The sequence below is a fragment of the Sinohyriopsis cumingii genome, chromosome 9 (assembly GCF_028554795.1).
Source record: "Sinohyriopsis cumingii isolate HCF-2022 chromosome 9, ASM2855479v2, whole genome shotgun sequence".
Taxonomy (NCBI): domain Eukaryota; kingdom Metazoa; phylum Mollusca; class Bivalvia; order Unionida; family Unionidae; genus Sinohyriopsis; species Sinohyriopsis cumingii.
The window spans coordinates 282,533-295,615 of record NC_142969.1 but is presented as its reverse complement, the minus strand read 5'-3'; the positions used below and the strand labels follow the sequence as shown (position 1 = coordinate 295,615).

The 13,083-nt window shown below is 37.7% G+C and overlaps 1 protein-coding gene across 1 annotated transcript in view; it reads right to left on the bottom strand.

Moving 5' to 3' along the window:
- LOC149791149 (uncharacterized) overlaps nt 1-11,243 on the bottom strand; it is a 206,793-nt gene extending 195,550 nt beyond the window's left edge. Inside the window, exon 1 of the mRNA XM_089971310.1 lies at nt 11,145-11,243. Within this exon, the coding sequence (XP_089827436.1) occupies nt 11,145-11,243 (99 nt within the window). The remainder of the gene's footprint in view (nt 1-11,144) is intronic.
- Nucleotides 11,244-13,083: the final 1,840 nt, after the last annotated feature.

Below are 13,083 nucleotides of genomic sequence, written 5' to 3'. Positions count from 1 at the left end.
TCACACACACTTCCTTGCACACTACAAACCTACAAAATCTACTCCCTAAATAGAATTTACATTCCATAGTGCAGGGTATTAAGGTACAAAAATATTGCGATTTATTACAATCTTTTCAATTAGAAACAGAAATAACTTTATAATCCCAAGAGGTCTTATGGATGCTAATTTTAGGTAAATATCTTGATACAGGTATATGTAAAATAATTTCAAACACTTAATTATTAATCACACTAATAATTTATATATCATCTTTGTCTACCAAAAGTCACATGAACAACAGTTCCATAAATGTCTGACTTCTCACCAATCTACAGTACTTTGTATAATGTTCCATGAATGTCACTTCGCTTTGAATGTAATCTGCAGGTATCACAAGGATTTCAAGATTTTCTTGAACTGAATAAGAACTGGCACTAACATTGTGCCATAGACTGCTTTTAAAATTACAGTAGTTATTTGTTTGCAAAGAATAATCCATTTGGAATGTGCAACATAGCTGTCAATTGTCCAAGTGTGGGATTTATACATCTGTTCTGCTATACCATAGGAAGGAAGATGTGCAGGATAGATATGGAAGAAAAGGTTGATAGGAAAGTATAGCACAGCAAAACAAATATAATGAGTCCACCTTTAAGAACTAATTGATCAAGTCCCTTTGGAATCTTCACTTTGCATACTTTCTTCTCTTTCCTTTTTGTGTCTTTGTTACATGAAATTCCCGGAGCAAAAACTGCGGTAAAGCTTCTTCAGGGTCCCACGTAGTCTTGGGGAAGTCTTGCCATTTAACCCTATAAACACGCTTGCCACGATGCCGACTACAGGCTAGAATTTCATCAACATCCAGTAAAGTTAGGTTCTTTCGCATTAGAATGTGTGGTATCGGGGAGCTGTGTTTCTCCACATGTGTTCTTTCTGTCAACACAAGGGTGATTTGCAGCCTTGCTCTCGGTTCTTGTTAGTGGCCTGGCTTTAAGAAACCGTTATTAGGCATTGTACATGTCTCCCTCATTTCTTCCTTGGTGTTGTTTCTTTCGTTCCGTATGGGTTATCATTTTGTCTGTTTTCCGTTGATACACTGAATGTAGGTCCTTGTTCCAGTGTTCGATATTGCTTTTTGTTTTTCTGTTAAGAGGTCCTTGCATATGTATTATCCGTGTTCAGTTCATAGTCCTTTATCGTTTCCTGGTTGTCAACAATTTTTCTTCTTTTTTTTTTTATGTCTAGTTTTGTTAATGATTTTTTTTTTTTTTTTTTTTTGTTAAGAAGTCCATGCAATAGTGTTGTCCGTGCTCAGATCATAGTCCTTTATCGTTTCCTGTTTTTTTTTTTTTTTTATTATTTGATCCATTCATTTTCCCACTGCTGCGGCTAGTTGTTCTTGGCTTCCATCACCAGAAAAAGGTGGCATGAGACTGAAATCCATGCAGCTTCTATCCATTTTGATGCAGTAGAATCACAAGAATCAAAGGCACATATAGATCTCTAATGACAAATTTTTACCTGACAGATCACTTCGTAAAATTGTAGAATAAAGTGTAAAGAAAGGTCCTAAAGATGAATATACAAAAATTTTGCTACTTAACTTTCATATGGAGTCAGCACAGTCTAAAATAAAATGGATTTCCCCAAAATCCAGTAAAAGTTTTAGAATACAATTTAACACAATATTTCCATTTTAAATTCTCCACCAAACTGTAGTAGCGCCTTTCTGATGTCACTGCGCTATGGGGAATTAGTCACAAGCAAGAGGGTTTCTTCTTTTTCTACCTTTAATGATGTATGTTGCCCCTAGTTCTTCATGCTGACTCCCTGCACTATGTTTGACCTGGTTATTTAAACAATCCTAGCGGACTTCAGAGAAAACATTCCCTGAAGACCTATTCTAAACTAATATTCTGGTCTGATTGTGTTAGGTGCAGACCCTTTATCTAACTCTAATCTACATATCACAATGCACAGAATCTAAATTTTGTAATCCAAAATAAAGCCATATATGTACTCTCCATACACACTCTTTTTCCACTGATGCTGTGTGTTAGAATTTACAAAAATATTATTTTGAATATGAAATTACTTGTAAACTTTATCCTTTTGAGCAAATTACTTCAAAATTAAACTATAACTACTCAACTCTATTTTAAGCACTTTATACCTACTAAAAGAGATTCAAATTTCCCTTCAAATGGTCACTAATTTTAATGTTTAAGTATTATGGCAAACTTGCTATAATTGATTTTAATTAGCTTTACAAACACATCTTCCAACTGTCCTACTGACTCCTTTGTTTCAATTTCTCTGGACTGTAACTTGACACCATAGCATTTGAATAGCTGCTGGTAACCTTGTATTGACCCCAAATCTCTGCCTCTAAATCTGACAGTGACTGTAGAGTTACTCTATCATAAACATACTGTTATTAAATTTATGTAGAGAATTTAGAAAATTTATACACAAATATATCTTTCCTTCTAAAACTAATATAAATACCATAGCACCTGAAATAACTAAATTTAGCCCTATAATAGTATTACGAACTAAAGGACTTAAAATTAGAGAAAAGACTGAGAAGCAGCAAGCTTTGTAAAATTAAACAAATATTTTATTTTCCAAGAATAAAAAATGAAAAATGTAAAAAGAACTTACGGTATTGCTAATTAAGTACAAAATAATCCTAGAATTACAAACATAAGTCCAAATGATTAAAGTTCTGAATAAACTTTAGTGGAACTCCATTGAAATCCAATGCTGCAAATGTTGATGTGCCTGTGGTGAACTGTGATGACGTGGTGATGTGTAAACATTTTTTTCATTTTTTTGTCGAATCACAATAATAGAATCCAACAATACATCCTTATTTGAAATTTCACCATGAATTCATGTCTCTTTTTCCAAGAATATAATTCTAGATGAACAAGTGAATGTCATAACGGTACATATGTTTACATTTCTCGAATAAATAAGAATCAGGTATGGATAATTGTAACTGTTGTTATTATTTTTCTTGAAATGAACCACTGTTTCAGCTTGTAGGGGCCACTAGGCAACAGTTGTTATTTCTAAAATGAATGGCAATGTGGGTACTTTTCAGTAATCAAGGCATCCTTTCTTGTGGACAAATCTCCCTTGGTGCCATCAAACACCCTAATGAGAATAGGCCTGTAAAAAGTTGAGAGCCAAAGAAAATAAACATTTTTTAATTTTTTTTATACATCATCATACTTGTCCCATGTCACTGGCACTTAAAAAATGACAGCTTTACTGATACAGTGTTAAGACAAAAGCTTGCAGGTATTTAAGCATGTAATTACTTTTCATAAAAACATGTTGCTACTTTACAATGACAAGAAATATTTGAAGTGTCTCCATCGACTTTCACACAATGTGTATTTTGATCCATTCCATAATGCTGTGATCAAAATGTAGCCACAAATCATGCAGAAACCTTCCAATTTATGCTAGACGAACAATAATCTTCCATTATGCCCTTAGTAGCGTTTTAAAAATGGAGGTTTGCCTAAAATGGATAACTTGGTACAAAAGTAGGTGGCAATTGCAGAGAAACCATCCAACTGGAACTATAAGGGTCAAAATTTATATATTGTTTAAAATGGAAAATTTCTCCATATAAAAATGACATCTACATTACTGAAATAAAAAGAACACCTAAATTACTGAAAGATATCACTATACATGTAAATGCCATTAATAAATTAAGGGCCACTAGTTTGATATTACAAACTTTGTCTCTTATTATATATCCAAGGGGCCATGTATTATTAATGGAGTCATGTATTATTTAAAAACCACATATTATCTATGGGGCCATGTATTTTCTAAAGGGCCATGTCTTATTTATAGGTCATGTCTTATCTAAAAGGACACATATTATATATGGAGTCATGTATTTTTAGTTGGGCCATGTCTTATCTAAGGGGCCACGTATTATCTGTGGGACCATGTATTATCTAAGGGGGCACATATTATCTATGGGACCATGTATTATCTAAGGGGTCACATATTATCTATGGGACCAAGTATTATGTAAGGGGCCATGTATTATCTAAGAGGACATGTATTATCATAGGGGACATGTATTATCTATGGGGACATGTATTAGAAAGGTTTCAAACCTTTTGTCTTCACTATGAACAAAAATTAATAATTCTACAAGTCATACCCATTTTGTACCAATGGTTGTTTTGTAAAGTCTTATTAAAATTAGGACAGAGTCTACTGCTGAAACTCATAATTGCTGAGACGTGTATATTAAAAGTTTTCCTGAACCCTGTATAATATGCTCCAGAACTTACATAAAGAGTTATTTTAAAACTAATTTAGAGTGTCCCAATTTCTACAGTATCCCAATATACATGATAAATATGTTAGCCATAAAAGACCTTCAAAATGGTAATCATGGCATTAAGGGCTTTCAAGATGGTAATCAGGGAACTTTCAAGATGGTAATCAGGGCATAAAAGACCTTCAAGATGGTAATCAGGGCACGAAGGACTTTCAAGATCAGGGCACAAAAGACCTTCAAGATGGTAAGTGGTGATTAGAAGACCTTCAAGATGGTAATCAGGGCACGAAGGGCTTTCAAGATGGTAATCAGGGCACAAAAGACCTTCAAGATGGTAAGCGGGAATTAGAAGACCTTCATAATGGTAATCAGGGCACAAAAGACCTTCAAGATGGTAAGTGGGGATTAGAAGACCTTCACAATGGTAATCAGGGCACAAAAGACCTTCAAGATGGTAAGTGGGGATTAGAAGACCTTCACAATGGTAATCAGGGCAGAAAAGACTTTCAAGATGGTAATCAGGGTGGCCCTTTTTATGGTTATATTGGCATCATCTAAATATTGGACCAACCACATACTGCAAAAAGTCTTTTCCGAAAACCCGTCCATTCAGGACGAATATCAATTTAGTAAGATTTTCAAAAGTCATCATGGCAACAAAAACTGACGTCTGTTTCTTTGTGGGGGAGGGAACTAATTGTATCAATGATAAACCATGACTAGGAAAGTTTCAAAGATTAAAGAAATCAAATTCAAAAGAAAAACATGAAATCTTTAAATATAAATAGTTCTTTGCAAATTATTTAGTATAATTTTGAGAAATTTATATTGTCTCTTCCACTCTGAAGCTTTATGACCCACTGAAATGGTCAGAAAATATGTTCTGCACATTTAACATTTAATTTTAGTACACTTGCTCATTATTACCCTAGTCTGGATATGTAACGAACCTGTGAATTAGGGATGGCATAAAAGCAAAGCCTGATTTTATAATTGGAGATAGCTAAAAAATATTAGGACATTGTTTTAGACTCATGACTAGATATGCATTGGACTCGTAGCCAGAGAGGTACTGTTCTAATGACCAGATATGCATTGCACTTATAAGCAGATAGGCATTGGACTCATGACCAGATAGGCATTGGACTCATGACCAGATAGGCACTGGACTCATGACCAGATATGCATTGGGCTCATGAACAGATAGGCATTGTACTCATGACCAGATATGCATTGGGCTCATGAACAGATAGGCATTGGACTCATGACCAGATATGCATTGGACTGATGTGACCAGATAGGCATTGCACTCATAACCAGATAGACACTGGACTCGTGACCAGATAGGCATTGGACTTATGACCAGATATGCATTGGACTCATGAATAGATAGGCATTGGACTCATGACCAGATATGCATTGGACTCATGACCAGATATGCATTGAACTGACGTGACCAGATAGGCATTGGACTCATGACCAGATAGGCATTGGACTCATTACCAGATATGCATTGGACTCATGACAAGATAGACATTGGACTCTTGACCAGATAGACATTGGACTTATGACCAGATATGCATTGGACTCATGAATAGATAGGCATTGGACTCATAACCAGACAGACATTGGATTCGTGACCAGACAGGCATTGTACTCATGACCAGATATGCATTGAACTGACATGACCTGATAGGCATTGGACTCATGACCAGATAGGCATTGGACTCATTACCAGATATGCATTGGACTCATGACAAGATAGACATTGGACTCTTGACCAGATATGCATTTGACTCATTACCAGATATGCATTGGACTCGTGACCAGATAGACATTGGACTCTTGACCAGATATGCATTGGACTGATGTGACCAGATAGGCATTGCACTCATAACCAGATAGGCTTTGGACTCATGACCAGATAGGCTTTGAACTGACGTGACCAGATAGGCATTGAACTCATGACCAGATAGGCATTGAACTCATGAACAGATAGGCATTGCACTCATGACCACATATGCATTGGACTCATGGCCAGATAGGCATTGAACTCATGACCAGATATGCATTAGACTCATGACCAGATATGCATTGAACTGACGTGACCAGATAGGCATTGGACTCATGACCAGATAGGCATTGGACTCATTACCAGATATGCATTGGACTCATGACAAGATAGACATTGGACTCTTGACCAGATATGCATTGGACTCATTACCAGATATGCATTGGACTCATGACCAGATAGACATTGGACTTATGACCAGATATGCATTGGACTCATGAATAGATAGGCATTGGACACATAACCAGACAGACATTGGACTCGTGACCAGACAGGCATTGTACTCATGACCAGATATGCATTGAACTGACATGACCAGATAGGCATTGGACTCATGACCAGATAGGCATTGGACTCATTACCAGATATGCATTGGACTCATGACAAGATAGACATTGGACTCTTGACCAGATATGCATTGGACTCATTACCAGATATGCATTGGACTCATGACCAGATAGACATTGGACTCTTGACCAGATATGCATTGGACTGATGTGACCAGATAGGCATTGCACTCATAACCAGATAGGTTTTGGACTCATGACCAGATAGGCTTTGAACTGACGTGACCAGATAGGCATTGAACTCATGACCAGATAGGCATTGAACTCATGACCAGATTGGCATTGAACTCATGAACAGATAGGCGCTGGACTCATAACCAGATATGCATTGGACTCATGGCCAGATAGGCATTGAACTCACGACCAGATATGCATTGGACTCATGACCAGATATGCATTGAACTGACGTGACCAGATAGGCATTGGACTCATGACCAGATAGGCATTGGACTCATTACCAGATATGCATTGGACTCATGACAAGATAGACATTAGACTCTTCACCAGATATGCATTGGACTCATTACCAGATATGCATTGGACTCATGACCAGATAGACATTGGACTCTTGACCAGATATGCATTGGACTGATGTGACCAGATAGGCATTGCACTCATAACCAGATAGGCTTTGGACTCATGACCAGATAGGCTTTGAACTGACGTGACCAGATAGGCACTGAACTCATGACCAGATAGGCATTGAACTCATGAACAGATAGGCACTGGACTCATGACCAGATATGCATTGGATTCATGGCCAGATAGGCATTGAACTCATGACCAGATAGGCTTTGAACTCATGAACAGATAGGCATTGGACTCATGACCAGATAGGCACTGGACTCATGACCAGATAGGCATTGGACTCATGAACAGATAGGCATTGTACTCATGACCAGATATGCATTTGACTCATTACCAGATATGCATTGGACTCATGACCAGATATGCATTGGACTGATGTGACCAGATAGGCATTGCACTCATAACCAGATAGACACTGGACTCGTGACTTTGAACTGATGTGACCAGATAGGCATTGAACTCATGACCAGATAGGCTTTGAACTCATGACCAGATAGGCATTGAACTCATGAACAGATAGGCGTTGGACTCATGACCAGATACGCATTGAACTGACGTGACCAGATAGGCATTGGACTCATGACCAGATAGGCATTGGACTAATTACCAGATATGCATTGGACTCATGACAAGATAGACATTGGACTCTTGACCAGATACGCATTGGACTCATTACCAGATATGCATTGGACTCATGACCAGATAGACATTGGACTTATGACCAGATATGCATTGGACTCATGAATAGATAGGCATTGGACTCATAACCAGACAGACATTGGACTCATGACCAGACAGGCATTGTACTCGTGACCAGATATGCATTGAACTGACGTGACCAGATAGGCATTGGACTCATGACCAGATAGGCATTGGACTCATTACCAGATATGCATTGGACTCATGACAAGATAGACACTGGACTCTTGACCAGATATGCATTGGACTCATTACCAGATATGCATTGGACTCATGACCAGATAGACATTGGACTCTTGACCAGATATGCATTGGACTGATGTGACCAGATAGGCATTGCACTCATAACCAGATAGGCTTTGGACTCATGACCAGATAGGCTTTGAACTGATGTGACCAGATAGGCATTGAACTCATGACCAGATAGGCATTGAACTCATGAACAAATAGGCATTGGACTCATGACCAGATATGCATTGGACTCATGGCCAGATAGGCATTGAACTCATGACCAGATAGGCATTGGACTCATGACCACATATGCACTGGACTGACGTGACCAGATAGGCATTGCACTCATGACCAGATAGGCTTTGGACTCATGACCAGACAGGCATTGGACTCATGATCAGATAGACATTGGACTCATGAACAGATAGGCATTGGACTCATGATCAGATATGCATTGGACTCATGGCCAGATAGGCATTGGGCTCATGGCCAGATAGGCACTGGACTCATGAATAGATAGGCATTGGACTCATGACCAGATAGGCATTGGACTCATGACCAGATAGGCATTGGACTCATGAATAGATAGGCATTGGACTCATGAATAGATAGGCATTGGACTCATGAATAGATAGGCACTGAACTCATGATCAGATAGACATTGGACTCATGACCAGATATCCATTGGACTGACGTGACCAGACAGGCGTTGGACTCATGACCAGATAGGCATTGGATGCATGAATAGATAGGCATTGGACTCATGAATAGATAGACATTGGACTCATGAATAGATAAGCATTGGACTCATGAATAGATAAGCATTGGACTCATGAATAGATAGGCATTGAACCGATGAGTAAAATGTAAACCCTAGTGTTTCACACTCTCACAGGTGTCTGAATAAACTTTAACACTTACAGAGTTTTTACACTCTTCTAGGAGTCTAAACTCACCATAACCCCTATGGTGTATTCATATAATAATATTAAGAGTCTGAATGAACTGTAACCCCTATATCCTCCTGTATGTCACATGAGGCAGGAACTGCGTGGCCTCAGTAGATAACATGCTGGACTTATGACTGAAAAATGCTGGACTTATGACTGAAAAATGCTGGACTTGACTTAAACATGCTGGACTTATGACTGAAAAATGCTGGACTTATGACTGAAACATGCTGGACTTAATGACTGAAACATGTTGGACTTAATGACTGAAACAAGGATGTGGGTCTGGATCATAGAAAAAGGATCAGTTCATGTCAATTTCCTTGGTGTGTCCTTGGGCAAGTAACTTTGTTCCTTATTGACATGTTATTAACTAACCACATTGTGTTGTAGTGTCATAAAACACAAAACAAAACCAGAATAAATTGCAAAATATTATAACTGTTACAAATATATATCAAGACTTACCTAATGTAGCTAGATCTCAATTATTTTACATACTTTCTATACTGCAACTGCACTTTGAAACATGGTAAAAAAATTATCATCAAATTTACACAATGAGTTTTTGGGGTCCTCAGCTTTCTCCTTCATACATGATAATGTGGCAGAAAATGAATTCCAGATGGTCTCTGTGGAATGACTATTGCCATCATGTCCTACTTTACTAGCTTTCTTGGGACACATTTTATACATGGGACAAATTTTATTCCTCCAATATTCTGCTTCTCCAGCAACAATTATTACCACAGTGTCACGCCAGCAAGGAATAATCAATACGCCTCATGTGTTCTGCCCTTGAATGATACCCATGCTATGGGATGAAGATCAATACATACCATTTTCAGAGTTGGAACTATTTACAATAGATTACTGCATTAGCAAAGCCATAGAGACATAAAATAGGCATAAAGTACCTTGTGCCAAAATTGGGAAGTTTGTTGTAATTTATCACTTACTGCACAGTAGAACTTTGAAAACTTAAGCCTGCAGGTGCCAGATATTTTCTTCCAGTTTGCAGCAGAATGTAGAGTTCATTAAGTTTAATTGCTGGCAACAGAATGTTCTACCTCAAGAATTAGCAAGTGGTACTGGGTGATTTATAAAGTTAAACACGTTCTACAGTGAGATGATCTCAAATATTGTTTGAAAAGAGTGCACCATTGAAAAGTTTGAAACAAATGAAAAACACTCAATCTGAGGAGTAACTTCGATAGTTTATTGAAACTGGGATCTTAATTAGAAATGCAGTATTTATGTAACAGACTTGCAGTATTAAAAAAAATTGTTTGCAGAAACTGTCTTTGTATATTTTATATGTTCAAGACTCTAAGTGCCATGGCAACCTCATTTTCACTGGGATCATTAGAATAATTACTTTTTTACTTTTTAATGTGATGGTTATCCGTTTCATGGCAAACAATATTGGCATTCTTAAAGCTTGCACAGTACATCCCATACTGGACTTCTTAAACCTTGTACAGTGCAACCCATACTGGGCTTCTTAAAGCTTGTACAGTACAACCCATACTGGGCTTCTTAAAGCTTGCACATTATAACCCATACTGGCCTTCTTAAAGCTTGTACAGTATATCACATACTGGCCTTCTTAAAGCTTGTACAGCACATCCCATACTGGACTTCTTAAAGCTTGTACAGTACAACCCATACTGGCCTTCTTAAAGCTTGCACACTATAACCCATACTGGCCTTCTTAAAGCTTGTACAGTATATCCCATACTGGCCTTCTTAAAGCTTGTACAGTACATCCCATCCTGACCTTCTTAAAGCTTGTACAGTACCTCCCATACTGGCCTTTGTAAAGCTTGTACAGTATCTCCCATACTGGCCTTCTTAAAGCTTGTACAGTGCATCCCATACTGACCTTCTTAAAGCTTGTACAGTACAACCCATACTGGCCTTCTTAAAGCTTGTACAGTACATCTCATACTGACCTTCTTAAAGCTTGCAAAGTAAAGCCCATACTGGCCTTTGTAAAGCTTGTACAGTACATCCCATACTGGCATTTGTAATGCTTGTACAGTACATCCCATACTGGCCTTCTTAAAGCTTGTATAGTACATCCCATACTGACCTTTGTAAAGCTTGTACAGTACAATTCATACTAGCCTTTGTAAAGCTTGTACAGTACATCCCATACTGGCCTTTGTAAACCTTGTACAGTACATCCCATACTGGTCTTTGTATAGTTTGTAAAGTACATCTCATACTGGTCTTCTTAAAGCTAAACAGTACATCTCATACTGGCCTTCTTAAAGCTTGTACAGTATATCCCATACTGGCCTTCTTAAAGCTTATACAGTACATCTCATACTGGCCTTCTTAAAGCTAAACAGTAAATCTCATACTGGCCTTCTTAAAGCTAAACAGTACATTCCATACTGGCCTTTGTAATGCTTGTACAGTACATCCCACTTGAACAGTACATCCCATACTGACCACTGTAAAGTGTGTACAGTACATCTCATACTGGCCTTTGTAATGCTTGCACAGTACATCCCATACTGGCCTTTGTAAAGCTTGTACAGTACATCTCATATTGGCCTTTTTAAAGCTCGTACAGTGCATTCATAACCAAAGTAACTTTTGCTCTCTAACAATTATAGCATGCTTTATATCAAAACTATTCCAATGCACACCAACCAGCTGAATTCCCATTTTAGCAAATAATCAGGCAATCTTTCTTCTCTCTCATACTTTGTTAGCCACTCTAGCCTTTCTTCCATTTTGTTTATTTTGTTTCATGCAGCGACTTACAATTGAACATAATTTTTTCCATGGTAAGTAATTAATTATTACATGTATTTGGTGACTTAAGGTCACCATCATTGCATGTATGTATGTCTTATGAATGGTTGCTATGTTGGCCATATTGGCTGTCAGATCATCACCATTTTCATTAAGACAAACTGGCTTCTATATGAAGTCTCTTAGCAAAAACTCCAAATGGATAAAATCATCCATTTAGGACAAAACCCTACATCGATACAACCATCCATTCATAACAACCAAAAACATGGATAAAACCATCCATTCAGGACAAAACCCCACATTGATACAACCATCCATTCAGGACAAAACCCCACATTGATAATAATAATAATAATAATAATGAGGACTTTGTATAGCGCCTAATCTTTAAAAGCTCTAAGCACTTTGCAACATTAGACAACACCTATAAGATAAAAAACATAATGATATGATTACAAAAACAAACACCATGAAATTAGAAAACATTATATATAAAAAACATGCTGAGAATATTTAAGGTAGGAAACATTATTAGGACTTTAAGTTTGTTCTTGCAGTCGAAATAAGTGATTTTTGAGAGCACTCTTGAATGTGATCACTGTGTCTTTGTGTCTAAGTTCAGTGGGCAACCATCCATTCAGGATAAAACCCCACATGGATACAACCATCCATTCAGGACAAAACCCCACATGGATACAACCATCCATTCAGAACAGAAACCAATGGATACAACCATCCATTCAGGACCACAAAAAAACATACATACAACCATCCATTCAGAACACACAAAAAACAGATACAACCAACCATTCAGAACCCCAAAAAAACATGGATACAACCATCCATTTAGGACAAAACCCCACATGGATACAGTTATCCATTCAGGACAAAACCCTACATCAATACAACCATCTATTCTGGCCAAAAAACCATGAAAACAACCATCCATTCAGGACAAACCCCACATTGATACAACCATCCATTCAGGATAAAACCCCACATTGATACAACCATCCATTCAGGACAAAACCCCACACTGATACAACCATCCATTCAGGACAAAAATCACATCAATACAACCATCCATTCAGGACAAAACCCCTACATCGATACAACCATCTA